General features: G+C 40.6%; 1 protein-coding gene across 6 annotated transcripts in view; it reads left to right on the forward strand.

Annotated features, from left to right (window-relative positions):
- Nucleotides 1-14816, forward strand: part of DCAF6 (DDB1 and CUL4 associated factor 6) — a 158549-nt gene extending 143733 nt beyond the window's left edge. For all 6 annotated transcript variants that reach the window (XM_039521495.1, XM_039521505.1, XM_039521510.1 and 3 more), the window contains 5 exons: nucleotides 5315-5453; nucleotides 8530-8686; nucleotides 10403-10491; nucleotides 13439-13544; nucleotides 14375-14816. In XM_039521495.1, coding sequence (XP_039377429.1) covers nucleotides 5315-5453; nucleotides 8530-8686; nucleotides 10403-10491; nucleotides 13439-13544; nucleotides 14375-14439 — 556 coding nt within the window. In that variant the 3' untranslated portion in view covers nucleotides 14440-14816. The remainder of the gene's footprint in view (nucleotides 1-5314; nucleotides 5454-8529; nucleotides 8687-10402; nucleotides 10492-13438; nucleotides 13545-14374) is intronic.
- Nucleotides 14817-18886: the final 4070 nt, after the last annotated feature.

Consider the following 18886-nt stretch of genomic DNA (forward strand, 5'->3'; position numbering starts at 1 on the left):
TGTTACCATTGTATCTGAAATTAAAAATGCACAAAAGCCCAGAATGAAAATATGCTGCTCTTTTTGTACTTCCAGCACAGAAATGTGTAACTTTTAAATTAAAGCAAACAATCTGTACACATAACAGCAATTCTGGGGGAGGCTTTATCAAAAAGGTGTCTTTTCCCCATGCATCTGAAGCATCGTTGGGCTAGGGCCCAGTCTGGTCTTGTCTGGCAAGGAGTTCGGTAGCCAGGGTCTCACCATCAAGAATACTTTGTTCTCCAAGCCTGATAGCCAGAACCTCCCTGTGAAGGGAGTGTAGTTGTATTATGGTTACTCTCCAGATGGCCCCATCTCAGAGATAGCTAAATTACAGTCCATTAGTGCCTTTTAACTTAGAACCAAGATTTTAGATTCACCTCTGAAGTTAATCGGTGTTTGGAAAGCATCAGTGTGATTGATAACATGTGTATCACAGTGGCTAGGTCCTTATCTGAGAGGCATGAGTGAAGCATCCTGGATGTGCCAAGATTCAAAGGTGATTCTTGCCCTGGTCAAATCTGGGTCAGTATATGGGTTTAATACCCGGTCCGCCTCTCCCTCAATGTGAAGAGAACAATGCACATGTGTGGTAACCAAGCAGAGATTTTCCTCAAGCACTCCAGTCAAAGCTCACTGGTTTGGATTAAAACATAAAATAAATTTATTAACTACAAAAGATAGATTTTAAGTAGGGCTGTCAATTACAGTTAACTCACGCAATTAACTCAAAAAGATTAATTACAATTAAAAAAAAAGAATTGCGATTAATCGCAGTTTTTATCGCACTGTTAATAGAATACCAATTTAAATTTATTAAATATTTTGGATGTTTTTCTACATTTTCAAATATATTGATTTCAGTTACAACACAGAATACAAAGTGTACCGTATTCACTTTATATTATTTTTATTACAAATATTTGCACTGTAAAAATGATAAACAAAAGAAATTGTATTTTTCAATTCACCTTATAGAAGTACCATAGTGCAATCTCTTTATCATGAAAGAATAGCTTATAAATGGGGTTTTTTGTTACATAACTGCACTCAAAAATAAAACAATGGAAAACTTCGAGCCTACAAGTCCACTCAGTCCTACTTCTTGTTCAGCCAAACAGTAAGAGAAACAAGTTTGTTTACATTTACAGGAGATAATGCTGCCCATTTCTTATTTACGTCATCAGTGAGAACAGGAGTTCGCATGGCGCTTTTTTAGGCAGCATTGCAAGGTATTTACATGCCAGATATGCTAAACATTCGTAAGCCCCTTCATACTTTGGCCACCATTCCAGAGGACATGCTCCCATGCTGATAAAGCTCATTAAAACAAAATGTGTTAACTAAATTTGGGGGAGAATTGTATGTCTCCTGCTCTGTTTTTTACCTGCATTTTGCCATATATTTCATGTTATAGCAGTCTTGGATGATGACCCAGCATGTTGTTTGTTTTTAAGAACACTTTTACTGCAGATTTGACAAAACTCAATAGAGGTACCAATGTGAGATTTCTAAAGATAGCTACAGCACTTGACCCAAGATTTAAGAATCTGAAATGTCTTCCAAAATCTGAGAGAGACGGGGTTTGGAGCATGCTTTCAGAAGTCTTAAAAGAGCAACACTCCGATGCGGGAACTACAGAACCCAAACCACCTTAAAAAAAAAAAATCAACCTTCTGCTGGTGTCATCTGACTCATGATGATGAAAATGAACATGCATTGGTCTGCACTGCTTTGGATCGTTATCGAGCAGAACCCATCAGCATGGAAGCATGTCCTCTGGAATGATGGTTGAAGCAGGAAGGGACATATGAATCTTTAGCGCATCTAGCACATAAATATCTTGCAATGCCAGCTACAACAGTGCCATGCGAACACCTGTTCTCACTTTCAGGTGACATTGTAAACAAGACGTGGGCAGCATTATCTCCTGCAAATGTAAAAAAACTTGTTTCTCTGAATGATTGTCTGAACAAGAAGTAGGACTGAGTGGACTAGTAGGCTCTAGTCTAAAGTTTTACATTGTTTTATTTTTGAATGCAGTTATTTTTTGTACATAATTATACATTTGTAAGTTCAACTTTCATGATAAAGAGATTGCATTACAGTACTTGTATTAAATGAATTGAGAAATACTATTTCTTGTATTTTTACAGTGCAAATATTTATAATAAAAGTAAATATAAAGTGAGCACTGTACACTTTGTATTCTGTGTTGTAAGTGAAATCAATATATTTGAAAATGGAAAACATCCAAAACTATCTATATAAATAGTATTCTCTTATTGTTTAACATTGTGATTAAATTTTTTAATCACGTGATTAATCATCATTATTTTTTTAATCGCTTGACAGCACTAATTTTAAGTGATTATAAGGGATAGCAAACAGATTAAAGAAGATTACCTAGCATATAAACAATACACAAACTAATCTTAATATACTAGATAGAGTGAGAATCTGCTATTCTTATCCAATCTAACTGATGGTACTGGTAGACTTGTAGATTTTTAAGGCACAAGCTGCATTAGCTTTACAGCTTGGGTTCCTCAAATCTTCATACACAGGCTAGAAATCCATTTAGCCTTGGTCTAGCACTTCCCCCAGGTCAGTCTTTGTTCCTAGGGTGTTTGCAAGAGTCTTCTTGTGTGGGGAGTGAAGAACCACAGATGATGTCACTCCCTGCCTTATATAGCTTTAGCATATGGCAGGAAACCTTTGTTTCAAAACTTGGTTCCCAGACTGGTTTGTGCAAAAATAGACATCCCAAGATGGAGTCCAGAATCATGTGGCCTGGTCACATGTCCTTGTAGAGTCATAGCAGCTATTACTTACAGGCGCTCTGGAGTATTCTCAGGAAGGCTTACCAGGTGGGAGATAAGCTTTTCCTAAGGCCCATTGTTTTCACTATGGCTCATTGCCCTGAATAGGCCCTTCCCAATCAGCTATCTAGACTGAAAGCATTTTGTCTAGTGGGCATTACCCAGGTGTAACTACATTTGAAGTACAGATACATAGTCAGTATTTATAACTTCAGATACAAAAATGATACATGCATACAAATAGGATAATCATATTCAGCAAATCATAACTTTTCCAATGATATCTCACATGACTTACCTTGTACAAAATGCATCATAATTATGCCATAACCATATTATAATAATATTACTGTGATGAGTATGGGGTGCAGTGTCACACGATGCTTCTTGTTCATTTCTCTGTGATAGCAAAGCTGATCTTTTCAAATGTGTATATGTACACAAATCACACGTGTGTGCATTTGTATAGACGTATAGCTGGAGCACATAGCTCTAGTTATGGTTCCAGAAATATTTTGCATAAGCGTGCAATGCATAACTCTCCATGGTTTCCCTTTCTGTATAGAAGATGACAAATGAGTAAAATGTTGTTAATCTCTTAGGAGTAATCCAAATATTAAATAAATACAAGAGTAATGTTATATATCTACAAATATCTGAAGGGTGTAAACACTAAAGAGTGGATAGAATTATTTAGCGGTGGGGCGGGGGCACATAATAAGAAGTAATGGGATACAACTATAAAAGGGAAGACTTAGCTTGGCTTCCAGGGAAAATCACCCAATAGCAAAATGTATTGTACTCCAGAAAAGTCTCCCCAAAAAAGTGGTGGAAGCCCCCATCTCCTGGGACTTTTAAAACTACAGTAGACAAATCACTAGGAAATGTATCCATCCAGGAATAGTCCATTGTTAGATGGACTGGGTGACCCCATCAATTCTTTTCCATCTCTAACTTCTATCAAATGTGGTTAATTTTTTTTTAACAATAAAAGACCAGTCTAACTGGTGATTTTTTGGGGGGGAGGGGGGAAGAGGGACGATGACACTTTTTATAGTAGATTAAATTTTCTCTTATGCCCACTTAGCTTTACTGTCAGCTTCAGGATCCAATACTTCCTCCAGTGAAGTTTTCTCTCCATCTTTCTTCTATGGCAAGACTGAGAAGGAAATCTATAGACCGAACTGGGAGAGGTGATGACTAATTGGGAGGGGCAGGAGACGCTGTCTCTGGTTATGAAGTATGGAAGTAGCTCTAGAAGTGGGAGAGACAGCTACTTCCTTCTGCAACAGACCCATCTTGTAGAACAGTCTGAAGAGGTAGTGACCAAATATGACACTTCATCATTTCTGGCCTACTGGAAGTTACTAGTCTGGTGGTGATTGTTTCCTTCTCTGTGGCCCTGTTGCCTGCCAAAAATTCCTGCCATGGCCAATTTCATCCATTACATTCCATCAGCGATCAACACCTCCACTCACTCCCTACTGTGACTGCTGTTCCACTTCAAACATCACACTCTGGTTCCACTCGGGACATTGAGCAGGCTGGCAGCAGCCATATGGAGGAGAAAGTGAGTGCTGTGAGCAAATCACAGAGGTAAAAGTGTGGCCATAGCTGGAGCTGATGGGAAGCTACAAAGGTGTGGCCAGGAGACAGGAAGGTGAACCAGATGGAAGAACTCAAGCAACCAGCATTTCTATAGCATCACCAAAGCTGTAGCTTCCTGGAGTCTAGCAGCCACAAAATACGGTGTTTCACCTAGCTGCTTTATCTCCTGTCACTTTAGGAAGCCTTTTCCTGTGGGGCAGCTTCCCAGCACAATTGTGTTTTTTTAGCCCTCAGAACTAGCTCTTCTCTGTTTCCCAGTCAGTCCTATTAAACATTTCCTATTGCTCAGTCTCATCATAGCAAAAACATTGACAAGAAACTATCAGACAAAGGATCTTCACCCTGAAGTAGGAAATAATGAGAAATGAAGGTCTCTTAAAATGTAATAAAGGCAAAAAAAAAATTAAAGGTTAAACTAGGTCTTTAATAATAGCTAACCTTTATATTAACAAAAAAAATTATGTATTCACCCTTTAACACTTTTGCTAGCACAGGGGATGGGAGAAGTTCTACAGGATTTGGAAAATATTCGATTGCAAAGTAGTTTCATGTGAATTTTGCCTGCCTCTAGAGTTTGTATGTTTTAAAGAGAATGAAGAAAATAACATGACCCTTGACATTTCACTGTGTTGCATGTTCTTCCTGTTTTAAACCAATATGGTCACAATCTGTAACTTCAAACAATTGTAATACTGTTGGTATCTGTGCCAAATGTGGGGAGAAGGGTTGAGTTTAAGTAGGCTGATTAAGCTATTTGATAGTGTTTTGTAGTTGCCCCAGTACACTATTTCAAAAAGGTCTGTCTATGCAGACTATGTCTCTGTATAATGGTCTTTCAGTGGTGTTCTCTTTGTAATTCCTAGACGATCTGCTGTTGCTCGCATTCAGGAACTCTTCAGAAGAAGAAAAGAAAGGAAAGAGATGGAAGAATTGGAAACCCTGAATATTAGACGACCTTTAATAAAGATGGTGTACAAGGGTCATCGGAACTCCAGGACAATGGTACAGAAATACTGCTTTAAGAACTGCAGAGTTGATATTTTAGGCTGAAATAATGTAGTTGTTACATTGATATGCTTGCTAAAAAGAGATTGTATAATACATTTAAGATATTTTTAATTGAACATTAGATCTGTAACCATTCCACTGTAAGTGACTGCATGGCCTGTACACAGTTGTCAGGCATGTTCTTTTCACTCAGCAGTACCTGGTGTGGTGGCTCAAGCACTCTCTGCTGTTGCATGTCATTGCATGCGGGTTTAAGAGGGTGAAGCCACCTCTGACCCCCTTCAGTTCCTTCTCACCACCAGTGACTGTTGTTGAAGCACTTTGAGTCTTGCTTGTAGCAAGTTCTTCCTTCGCTCCTTGTATATAGCCTGTTTTTTCTTAGAAGTTATTAGTAAGTAAAGTGTAGTATAGATAAATGTTAGTATTAATTTTCAGGTTTTAGGTCTTTTTTTTTTTTTTTACCAAATTCCAGTATAGGAGCCATGCCTTGCTCTCGGGGGTTTATGTCCTGATAGCCGTCTAGCAAGGCAATGCTGATCAGCGACCTGCACCCCAGCTGCTTATAATGCTTGGGCAAGTCCCACATTAGTGACAAGTGTCACATCTGTAAGAGATTTAAGCCTCACTCTGAGGATAGAGCAACCAGGCTCAAATGTCTCCATATGGAGGCAGCACTTCACCCACCATCGGAGCCATCATGTTCAGAATGGACTCGGAGTACTGCAGCTTTCGTGCCCCACCAGAGATGTCTATGGCACCTTGCTCTCTACCATCAGTGCCAAAGAGGGGAGAGAAGCTCTCCAAAGGCTTGGTACCCTGTTCGGCTAGATCGTTGGTGCTGGAGGCAATGGCTCTGGGAGAGGGTGTGAGGATCTTTAGAGCAGTCCTCATCTAAGAAGAGTGGATCATCGACTCTGGAACCTGTGCCAAGTCTGTTGAGGCCAACCCCAGAAGTATCCATAGAAAGACACCAAGGAAAGATTCAGTACCGGTACCAATGACACCAGAGGCATATGTAGCTACAAGAGAACTGCTTAACCTCTCAGTACCCGTGTCCGTGGTGGTGGTGGTAGAGGAAGGCTTTTGACCGGTACCAGTGCCTGTGGTTCCTACTTTGCCTCTTTAGGAGCATGCAGTACCATTACCTTCTACAGCCTCAGAAGCTGGTGCAATCGAGAAGTAAGCCAGCAATAATATACCTGGCACTGTCATCTGTGGCCTCTGGCTACTTACCTCTGGTTCCAGTGAGCTCTGCTCCCCCATTATCAGAGGACTCAGGGATGTATTCCACTGATTTGGAGGTGCAATCTTTTGTGTCCCAATCTAGGTATGGTGCATATCCTCTGTCAGAGACTTGAGGGCCATGGATCTTGCATCAGTCTCAGCAGTGGCCTCTTAAGGCGCAATGGCCTGGTCAAGGTTGCATCCCAGAGCCAAGTCAATGGCCTTTTTTGATACCATGGGGTGTCCTCCTCCTGCTAGGACTTTCTCTCACCCATCTCAGTCAGTTTCCGTGAAAGTGCACCAAGAGCATCAGCAGGCAACGTTCTCCAGACCCTGATACTGTGATTAAGCAGCTAGAAGTCACTCGGGCAGCTCCCTGGCTGCAAGACACAGAGCAGGCATTACCGCAGCATCCTTGTGCATCCTCTTCATCATCACTAGAGCCAGTAAGTGACTCACCACCACCAGAGTATTACAGGGCTCAACAAGATCTACTGAGAAGGGTGGCCTCTGTTCTGGATCTTCAAGCAGAAATGGTCCATGAAAAATCTTAAACACTGGTGTATATTCTGGGTTCAGTGGCACCTTCCAGAGTGGCTCTGCTGATTAAGTCATTATGGAGCCAGTTGAGGAACTCTGGCAGTTCCCCTTTTCCCTCCCTCCCACAGCACATCCGGCAGCTGTCTCTGCTTTTCACCCCTTGGTAGATAATGGATTTCTTTTTTCCAACTCCTTCACCATCAGGTTTCTAAAGGGCTTGGACAGTTTATTCCCACAGGTACAAGATTCTGTTCCCCCATGGGGTCTGAACATGTGTAACCTTATGTAACTTTTATTGAAATGTTCCCAATTAATATTATGTTGTGCATATAAGGGTGCAATAAAACTCAATTTAGTTTTCAGGTTTAAGCCTTTAGGTCACTTACAGAAAATTTATTTAGTAGACGACCAGTAGGCAACACTTTGAATGATATAACCAAACTTTATTCAAAAGAAGTAATTAGTTAAGCAAACAGGCATACAGTTACCACTTACACCTGGAATTTAGCAAGGCTACTTGGCTATTACAGTGAGAGTCCTTCTAAGCCGCTGTCATCCTGGGCTCGATCATCCTTTGTTGCTTTGAGGGGATGGGATAGTGCATACTCAGTCTAGTGAGCACTAGGAGCTGAGAGGGAATGGCACATGCTGAGTAAAGACAGAATCTTCAGAGATTTTAGCTGCTAAAATCTAAGCAATCTTTTCTAAGCATGTGTGAACTTTAGTTTTTCAAGGCCAAATTTGGGGGTATTTCATGGGGACAGCAAAAAGCATATCCCTGATACAAGGGCCACTCCTGGCATAATTTCAAACCCTGTTCCAGAGCAAGTCCTTAACTCACAGCTTCCCCCAGATAAGGACAAAAATGGAGAATACTGCCAGGCTATTGATGCACAATTTAAGTTTTAGTGTGAGCATTTTTGTCAATTAGTGAACAGATCCCCACCAAGATGTAAACTACAACTTAATCCAAAAATGTACCAAGCAGAACACAGACCGGTGACATTAGAGGAAGTGATGCTTGCAGTCAGACAGTTGCGAAATGATAAAGCACCCGATCTTGATAATATTTAATCAGAATTGCTAAAGAGAGGAGGCATGGATTTATTTCACTGGCTTTATAGAGTTGTCAATTCAAAAATGGACTTTGCGTTTGGAAAATCCTTAAATTAGGGCCAGCACTGTTGTGAAAATGGGAATTATTTTCTGGAAATGGCTTACAACATGAACACTTCACATCTGTTATTTCTAGACTAACCATGTAAATCATAACAAATATTTGTAATTAATTTTATTTTTACTGTAGATAAAGGAAGCCAATTTCTGGGGCTCTAACTTTGTAATGAGTGGTTCAGATTGTGGCCATATCTTTATCTGGGATCGGCATACTGCTGAGCATCTGATGCTGCTGGAAGCTGATAATCACGTGGTGAATTGTCTCCAGCCACATCCATTTGACCCAAGTAAGACCATCTGCAGCTGCAATATGCATGTTCCTATAGCTTATAGTAAGAACCTTTACGGATGACCTAACCAAGCGTCACATTAGTAAATTGCTAGGAAGTCTGAGGGCTGCATCTCAGTTGTATAAAATACAGCATGCTGCTGCTGTCCTTGTCTGTAATAGTGAGGTTTGGCTCAGAGGCCATTATACCCATCAACTCCTCAGAACAAAAATGGTGATATATAACATCCAAAGGAGTCAGGATCCAGAAAGAAAAGTCCTCCTTTCCCCCTCCTTTCATCATACACAATGAGTTTGAAAGAATGGTTCCCATGCCGTTGGTGAGATACCGTATTAGATAGCTTGCACTAACGGGAGAAGCAATATTAGCATCTGGTCTCAGCTTGTTCTACTTGCATGTATCAGATTCTCAGATTCTGTGGGAGGGAGGTCTGAAGAGTTACAGACTGGGTGAAAGTGAGTTAGGTTAATAGGAGTTCTGTTGAGTGAGTTAAATTGGTATAATTAGGCTTTTTTAAAAAAAAATATTCATGCTTGGGGTGGACCCGCTAGCATGGGGAAAACTCGACATGACCTGAAACTTTGCTGATAATTCTAATTAAACCATTTTTCAGTTTATAAAACATTGACAGAACAGTTTTAATTATTTTTCATTTTCCCATGGCCTCTTGGCTGTTGAGTATCCGCTGATTGTGGAAGTGAAAGTACCATCATACTGCAAGAGGCTGCTTTTTGCAGTATTTCATCCTGACTAGTACAGAAATGTAATTGGGAAGACCTCTTCTCATAAGATCCCCACCACAGTTTTCAGACTGAAGGGATGTATCTTAGTTTGGTTAAGCATCTGAACTTTTGAATGCTTACTTGAATACCCAGTCTTATACATATTTGAAATGGGTGACTAGTGGTGTGCTGTAAGGGCTCACTCTATCAGAAGCTCTCCCAAAATACACCTACACCTTCCCTGACTTTTTAATCCAGTGTGACCTCCTTCCACTTATACCTTGAAAAATGAACATTAGGGGTCAGCCCTCCCAGCAGTGACAAGTGCTCTGAGCCAAGCCTCCATCCACATCTACTGAAAGCCTAAAGATTCACTGCTCCTCCAGTGTGAAGTGCCCTAATTCTCCCTTCCAGATGACAGAACATTCCAGTGCATTTTGGTGTTTTATTCTTTTAAATTATTTAAAAATATTTGTAAACATGCCTAATGTTTCTGGAACAGGTGCATCAAAGATTTCAAATTTCTACATAAAATACACTGTGGAAATTAATTTGAGGCCTGTTCACATCTATCATTGCACATGTCTTAAAGCCTTTCCTGTTAAATCTTTTCAGATCATCAGAGGAGAGTATAAAAATAGTAGCAGATGCTTGTTTACTTTCTAGTTTTAAATTATGCACAGTCTGTGTAAAAGAGAGAATATAAGGTTTGCATTTATTTTCTTCATTGCATATATTTAGTCGGTAGCTCAAATCCAGCAAAAAGGGATTATAACTCTATGAGACTACTCCTCTGTACGTGTTTGCAGGATGGGAGCTTACATATGTTATGATGGTGAAAAATTAGAGCACTTCTAATGAAGTGAGGTGTGTGTGCATGTATGTCATGAAGCATGTCAGCAACACTTCCAACAAATTCCAGTTAAGATGTTCAGAAAAGGCATTTCGTTTAGAACTATTTTCTAATACTCTTTTAAATTTGATTTTCTAGTTCTTGCCTCGTCAGGTATTGATTACGATATAAAAATCTGGTCACCGCTAGAAGAGTCCAGGATTTTTAACCGAAAACTTGCTGATGAAGTAAGAGCCTTTCCTTCTTTTTATGTTGCAGCTGGCATTTCTAGCAAAGTCTTCTCTGCAAACAGCTTGAATAACTGAATTTTTTTAACTTAAAACAAGTCAGCAATCGATTTTTGTTTTTAAAAATAAGGTGTTCTTAAAAACAATTAACTTTCATTTCTTTCAGTACATAAACACCCCACGTAACCTGAGAGATTAGGAAATAATGGAATGTACACAAATAGTGGAAGTATGAAATTATGAACACGAGACAAGTGAGAGATAGGGGGAGCTCTCAGAGTTACAAGGGTAGATAGTAGCAATCAGAAATGGAGGAGGCTGTGACTGTTTAAAAAAGTAAGAGATAAATCATAGACATATTAGATGCAAGTGGAATTAAAAACATTATTAAATATTCCCAGGCACAAAATTGTGTGTTATAGAGTTAAGGTTGAGAGTGTATATCAGCAATTTAAGGCTATAAAATAATCATTATAAACCCAGTTTAAAAAATGCAAACATGTTAAGGTATACCAACTTTATTTAGGACACCCAAATAATCTTAACTCTCCCCTGTAATGATTCCCTGCTATGACCATAGATATGACAACTGGATGTTAGTGCTTATGGTTGCAGATTAATGACATGGATTTTAAAGACATGAGGGTTTTAAAAAATATTTTCCCTTCATAGTGTCGCTACAGGAAGAGTTAAATATTTGTCTCTTATGCTCTTTTTAAATAACTGCTTTTTGTGCAGGAGTCAAGTAGTTACTTAATTTCTTCTCTGTATAAGTGTAATGTCTCATTGCAAAAGTAAATACTGCCACTCCTGAGCTCTGAGCCATTCCTGCATACTTCACCAAAGGCCAAAGTGTATGCTCTAATTAGCTCTCATTGATTGCAATAGGAACTAGGTGCATTTGAGGGCAGTATTTGGTGCCAAGTACCCTTTAGAGGATCCTGTGGCACCTTATAGACTAACAGACGTTTTGCAGCATGAGCTTTCGTGGGTGAATACCCACTTCTTCGGATGCAAGCCGAAGAAGTGGGTATTCACCCATGAAAGCTCATGCTGCAAAACGTCTGTTAGTCTATACGGTGCCACAGGATTCTTTGCTGCTTCTACAGAACCAGACTAACACAGCTACCCCTCTGATCCTTTAGAGGATGAGGGTGCAAAGAAAAATTATCTTGATCCTATCAGTTTATTAAATCTTTGTTTGGCTTGTGCTAGTCTTTAGCAGATTCAGTACCCTAAAACAGGTTGCAATATAGCATAATTACATTTTGCCCCTTGCAGTTTCAATTGGGTGTTGGATTCTTCACTCTGTGTGCTAACCTCTTGTGTATTATTGCTATGGCTAAGCAGTTGTCATGTTTCACCACAAAGGTAGCTGCATTTCCGTGGTGGGTGAAGGGATCACTGTCTATATTTTGTATATCAGATTAAGTTTGTGAGGTGCTTTGGGATCCTTCAGGATAATAAGAATACATAAAGGTAAACCATGTGTAAAAAGTATTCTGTTTCTGACCTAATAATCACTTAACAATGTTTAAGCAATATGCTAAACACCAAAATTGAAGGTTTTAGGTTAGGGTTAAGTCTGTTTGTGAAGGAGAAATAATTTTAAGCATATTGTGTCCAACCAGAAAACATATTTTCTGCCAGTTGTAGATTTTTACATGTTTATTGTGCCAAATATATCAAATTTTGAATTAATATTCCCTGAGGGACAGGTGGGGGCTTAGGAGGAAAGCTGAGGAGTTCAGTTTTCACCATGTAAATTTAGTTGGTTGAGGGTATCCAAGATGAGATATCTGAAATCCAAGAGTGGATGGAAGGGGAAAAGTCAGGGAGGACACTTGGGAAACTTCAACATGGATACAGTAGCTGAAACCATGAAAGCAGATGGGAGTGATTGACTGTCAAAGTGGCTGGTGAATAGAAAATGAGAACAGAGAAGGGATTCTTAGACTTGGCTAGGAGTAGGTCATTGGTGTCTTTATAAAAGCAGTTTCAGTATAAAGAAGAGAGAGGCTGCCAGGAGATCTTGCAGAGAGAGAGAGAGAGAGAAGCCAGTGGAAATACTTTATTTAAGAAGGCAAAAGGGATAAAAAAGATTGGGCAGTAGCTGGAGAGACAAATGGCATTAAGGTTTATCAATACCAGAGAGAGTACTCTAAGGACAGGAGCCGCATGAGGGTGGAGAGATAATAAATAGAATGAGAGAAACTGGGAGAGAATCAGGTCAGATTCAGAGCAAGGTGAAAAGGTGGGCAAGAAATGGTTGTGGGGAGGGAGAGTGAAAGGAGCTCAACACTACTTGCTAGATAGCATTTTTTTTCCTTGGAGGAATTAACTAAATTATGGGCAGAGAGGAGGCGGCTGGGTTTTATAGACACAGGAGTCAGTTGGAGAGGAGAAAGAGCTACTTACTGTGAATGAACTTGTAGTGCAGTAACTCCACATGTCCCTTAAGTTTTCTCCAAAGGTTTTCAGGAGCATGGGAGTAGGAGGGGGAACATCATTTCTGTTCCTTCCCACTTTCTTAGCTATTGTTGGTTTGAGAGCTTTGTTCTCTGCAGTTACTCACATGTGCAACATCATCAATTCACTGTCTTCACATCTTATCTTGAAAACTATTTTTCTTCATTTCCCATACTACTTAATCTCTGTCAGGAACTCAGACATCACAGTGATGATTTTATTATAAATATTACCATACTATCTGGATTAAAAAATTGCTCTTATGACTGACTTTTCTAATGATACAATATACCTACAGCATAATTTATAACACGTGCTAGGGTCTGCTCTTTTGTCATTTTTAACTTGGTAAAGCATTTTTGGACACATTGTATTAGACTCTGTATAAAATACAATCTGTATTGCATCAGGAATAGTTTGTAGTTAGTGATGCTTTGATCAGTGATTCTTTTTTATTATTATTATTTTGTCGCTACAGGTTATAACTCGTAATGAATTAATGCTGGAAGAGACCCGAAACACAATTACTGTTCCAGCTTCTTTCATGTTACGAATGCTGGCATCGTTGAATCATATAAGAGCAGGTAAGAGAATTTCAGAGCAGCTTCTGTGCAGACTATTTATGCCATTCATAAATCTTGTCTAGCATTGTCACTTAGCTGAGTGTTTTATAGTGAGATTTACATACCACCCTCAAATGCTGTTTGTTTCTCTCCTTTTTAAGAGTCTCTAGATGTGTGTTTTAGATGCTAAATATTTATATATCCATTTTTTATTTGCTCCTTGGTGTATTCTGTTCCAAGGAAAGAACTGCTCCACACTTCAGTAATGATATTCTGACACTAATACTGTTTTATTGTAGAAGTGATTGCCTAGTCATACTGTATAAGTGGCCAGTCATGCTCCATCCCTTGTGCTTCTCCATTTAATTTTCCTTTCTCTAAACTGCTACACAACAGATGTCTTTTCTGATGCATACAGGACTGACAGCAGTTTTCCCAGTTTTCTGACCAGTGCACATTTCTGGTTACAACTGTTTTTTAAAATACCCTCTCAGTTCCAACTCTCTAAAACAGGCTGCTCACTTCATTGACTCGCCATCTGTTTATTAAAATTCTGCTCAAACCCATCTCTTCTGTGCTCACCATGAGTGAGCTGCTGCCTAGTTCATCACATTGGTGCTCACAATTTCTAGTCCTTTGCTTTTACTGTCCCTGCTCTCTTGTGGTGGTGTTGCAACTTTTCCATTTAGTATGTACTATCAGTCTACTTATGCATTTCAAATGGTTCCATCAGCATAATACATAGCCACTGTGCTTTGGGTAGTGTCCGGTTGATGCATTGTATTGTAAATGTTAGCTGAAAAGTTACTTTTAAAGTTGCGTCCTTATTAAATCATCCTTGTGTCTTGCAGATCGGTTGGAGGGTGACAGGTCAGAAGGGTCTGGTCAAGAGAATGAAAATGAAGACGAAGCGTAATTGGCTCTTCTATGCGAGCACCTAGACGTTACGGAATTTATATAAGACATTAATTATATTTTTCCTTACAGAGCTTTAGTGCAATTTTAAGGTTTTGCTTTTGGATAACCCAACATTTTGTTTCTGAACGACTGTGTGCATGACTTTGGGAGAGTGTGCAAGTAAAATAAGCAAAAATGTTTTTAAAACGTTTTGCCATGTCTGAGGGGTGCTAGAAGATGCAAAGTGCAATATTTTCCTTAACCTGCAAACGTGGGAGCTTGGATCAATGTTTAAAAATAACTTTCATTAGAGCAAAAACATTGGTTCAAATAAATTTCTATACCTGCTATTTGCATGTTTGTTGCTTTCTAATTAAAAGATTTGGTTGTTTTAAATTGTCTCATGTTCTTTTTGTACAATAATTGATTTGTCACGAGACAGTATTGTCCAGATTCTAATCTCAATTGTCCTTTCTCTCTGAGCATGTTCCTGGACACCCTCAATTCCTGTTGAAGTCTATGAGAGTTGTGGGTTCTTGGCATTCTAGAAGGATTGCACCTTCTGCTCTTAAAAGCTAGTTAAGATGAAAAAGGCCCCATTAGCTACAGAAGTCCTATATTATGTTCAATTTTTTATATGTGCCCATAGATTTTAGTAACAGACATATATATTTTAAATAGAATAAATGAATCCTGCAATATTTAGGAAGATAAAACTCCCATAGAGCTAAATGATGGTATTGTGGCTATAGCATTGGACAGGATTTGAATGGATTTGGGGTCTAGAAGTTGACTCTGCTACAGACTTACTGTGTGATCTTGATCCTTCCATCCCATCCTACCCCCACCTTTTGCTTACACCTATACTCAGGATATTCATTATTTAGGCTAACATATTTTGAAAAGCTTGGCTAGGCACAACAGCAATTTTAGTGCTCATGGGGTTTAGTGGGATTTGGGCATTTAAAGGATTAACTTTCGAATATCTGGAGCATTTTCTGAAACTACTACTCTGAGTGTCCATCTTCTCCACTGTGCCTCTACCCCTTCCCCTTAGAGTGCTCAAGCCACTATGTGCCCTGATAACTTGGGAGCAACCAAATTATGCGGGAATTCTATGCCAGGGCAGACTTCCTATCTGTACTGGGCACAGTAGATCGAACACCTAGCTCTGAGTGGACCAAGGGGAGATATACAGCCTGAAAAAATAGGAAACATACCTATCCCAGGAATAACTGCACATTATGCAGAGATGCTTTGGTTTTCATGGCTGTGATGGCTAAACACTCTCACAAGTATGCCACTGTTCCTCATTCTGCCACCCAACATTTATGCAGTTTACAGTCTGAGCCCACAGTCTTTTTATTCTTGGCAGAAGGGATTCTGGAGAGCTTACATAGCAGCTCCATCTTGAGTCTGGTCATTTCTGTAATAAGATGTCAGTTTCTGGGTTCTGTAGTTGGGCTTTCCTTGAACTCCCTTATTTTTTTTGCCATTTTCCTTCTCACCTGTGCCTGCACCAAAAGCTACTGCTACCACCATCTTTCATGTTTGGACACTCTCTATTATTGTCTGAAAATAGCCTACCTTTATACTGTTCAGCACAAGGATGTCCATGCCTCATTAGCATATGTAAATTGTCTATTTACATGTGCTAGTATAGCTCTAGTAGGTATTTCTGTCCAGCCCTGAGCAGCCAGGAAATTCTAATTAATTTTAATTAATATTCATTAATTAATATTAGATCCTTCCATCCCATCCTACCCCCACCTTTTGCTTACACCTATACTCAGGGTATTCATTGGCCAGCACTGTGATTAGCAACTCCTAATCACAAAGAGATAAGTCACAGAGGAGTTATTAGATCATTATGGTGAAAACACTGATTATTATTTTTAAATCGCTGCCATCATTTTTCCTGATTTTGCTCCTTTGCAGTTAGGCTCCTAGCAAGTGAGCAAAATCCTTTCCTTGCTCTGTTGCAAGGTATGTATGCTGTCTGGTTTGTCATCATAACCTGTTCTCCTTTGAATACCATGAAAGACATGTTATTTTCAAAGATAGCAAGATTTGGACTCCTCTGTGGTATTGAGCCACTGTGCTGTCCAGCCCTTATAGCTCCACAGACAAACCAGAGTCTCACATGGAAGCACCCACTCTGTACCCATTGGTCATTTAAGGACACTTCCTCCACAGGTATCATTTTAGAAAAAATTGGGGGAGGGGGTGTGGAGGGCAAAGTTGAGTCAGCATATAGAACACTATATCTGATTATATTATATCCTGCAATGTCGTGGGGTGGGGGCACATTGAGTGGAAGGAATAATAGAGCATATAGACCTATGAAAATTCGGGGTGGGGGAGCAACTGCCCCTTTTGTTGCATAGCAAATAATGTCCTTGCTATTCTCCATGTACTTCTGAAGCTTTTCTACCGGTTCAGGTGCTGATAAAGTATTTCTGCTCTGCTAGTAGGCAACAGGCATCCATCATATGCAGGGATTATTGAAGTATCTTTATTCCCTTTGGATGTGGAAACTGTGATGCTTAGAATTGGGGAGACCAACGCTGGCTGACTGGAGTTTTGAAAATTCCAAGGCTGATCCCCGTGGGTGTTGTCATAAGGGGCAACTCTGACTTTCAGGTTGGGGGGGTATGGCTTTGTCTTCTTCCCGCTCCCCATTTTTGTCTGGCTGTGGAGGGAAGGAAAGAGAGAAGGCAAAGCTGAGGAAAAAAGAATCTGAGACTGCTTTGTGTAACCATGGTCAGCATACGCCCTATCCCCCTTCCTTGCCACCATCACTCTCCTGTTTAGTTAGGCTCAATAGGAAAGATATAGCTGCAGCTAGTCCCCCTGCCAGTAGGGGCTACTCTGTCCCTCTGCTGGACAGACAAGAGGCCACAGCTGTGACTCCTTTCTTGCATGGGCCCCTCCCCTTCCTGCTCTGCAGAAGGCCAGAGGGTGAGCAGCTCCTGGCTAACGCATGGAGGAGCAGTGACTCCCTCCTCTTCCCCCATTTGCTCTTTAAAGGCAGACATCAGGGGTTGACAGATCATGGGAAATAACATCTGCAGAGTGAGGAGTGGCAGAGGGAGACCAGCAAGGGGGAAGTTGGCTGCCAAGAGCGAGGGAGATGCAGGTGGGCCTGATGGAAGTAGGGTGGATGCCAGGGGGACTCGGGGAGAGTGGGAGGGAAGTAAGGGCTCTGGAGGAGAGTGGGAGAGGGGAAATTCTAAGGGAGCCTGGGTGGTAGGGGAGGGTGGGGCCTGGGATAAGCAAATAGACCTACGGGGTAGGATGACAGGGAGTTAGCACTGATGCCCAGGATACTTGCTGGGAATATTTGGAGGACAGGAGTAATGGGGACACCAGGCTGGGCAGATTGTTGATCTTGAAGGGGCATGACAGAGGGAAAGGGCAACACTGGAGGAAATGGGGGACATCAGCAATAAGGGAGAAAGGGGATTCCAGAGGGAGTGAATCAAGGAGTAGTAAATAGGGAGATGTGGGGCCAGGGACTGGAGGGAGATTTGGGATGAGGGAGCAGAGACTAGAGGATTTGAGGAGAGGGATTATTGAGAGAAGTAGAAGAAATTGAGGGTGCAAGGAGAGGGTGACGAGGAATGAGATAGGTTTGGGGAGGAGGTAGTGGAGGGATTTGGGAGGAAGGAGGAGCACCGTGGCAACAGAAAAAGATGAGTTTGGGAAAGGAGAAAGTGTGGGGGGGTAGAGAACAGACTGGAATTTGTGGGGAGGAGAGAGAGGTCTTGGAGGAGACACTAGGGTTTTGTGGAAGGCAGAGTAATATGGGGAGAGTCATGAAGTCTGTAGGGGGAAGGGAGAGGATAGAAACTTGGTATGTTTTCTGAAAGCTGTTGCAGCACATTATGGGAGCTGATCCAAGATGACAGCGTATGAGGAGAGATGAAAGGAAGCCAAAGTAAGTGATGTCTTTTTTTTTTTTTAAAGGGAAGTGAGGAGAAAATAACCTGTGGTGTAGGAACCTTTTAGCTGGTGGCAGGAAAGAATGAGTGTCGGGGTGGGGGGGAGAAAGAAATGCATTTTCCCCATTGCCCAATTTTTTAGGTAAATGTATTCCACTGTGGGGCACTCAGCTCCACCTGGGCACCCAGAGACCTTTGGCAGCCAGAAATTAGAGCATATTTCCAAAAAACATGGGCTGTCTGCAATCTATTTTGAAAATGCCCCCTTCTTTTAATGCCCAGAGCTCCAAAGAGCTGGCAAAGAGTAACCTCTTTGATGCTTTCCCTGTAAATTTGTGTTCATTGGTTCCCCAGCTGTGAAATCAGAATAGTACTTGTCTACCTTGCAGGGAATAAATTCATTAGGTTTACTGAAGTGCTGAGATATTGTGGTGATTGGGGACCATGGAAAAACCTCTTGAATCCCATGGCAGTTTTGCTCATATAAAGACTGGGGAATGGAGTCCATATTTTGCCTTATTT

Source organism: Mauremys reevesii, linkage group 1 (genome assembly GCF_016161935.1).
Source record: "Mauremys reevesii isolate NIE-2019 linkage group 1, ASM1616193v1, whole genome shotgun sequence".
NCBI classification, from domain to species: domain Eukaryota; kingdom Metazoa; phylum Chordata; order Testudines; family Geoemydidae; genus Mauremys; species Mauremys reevesii.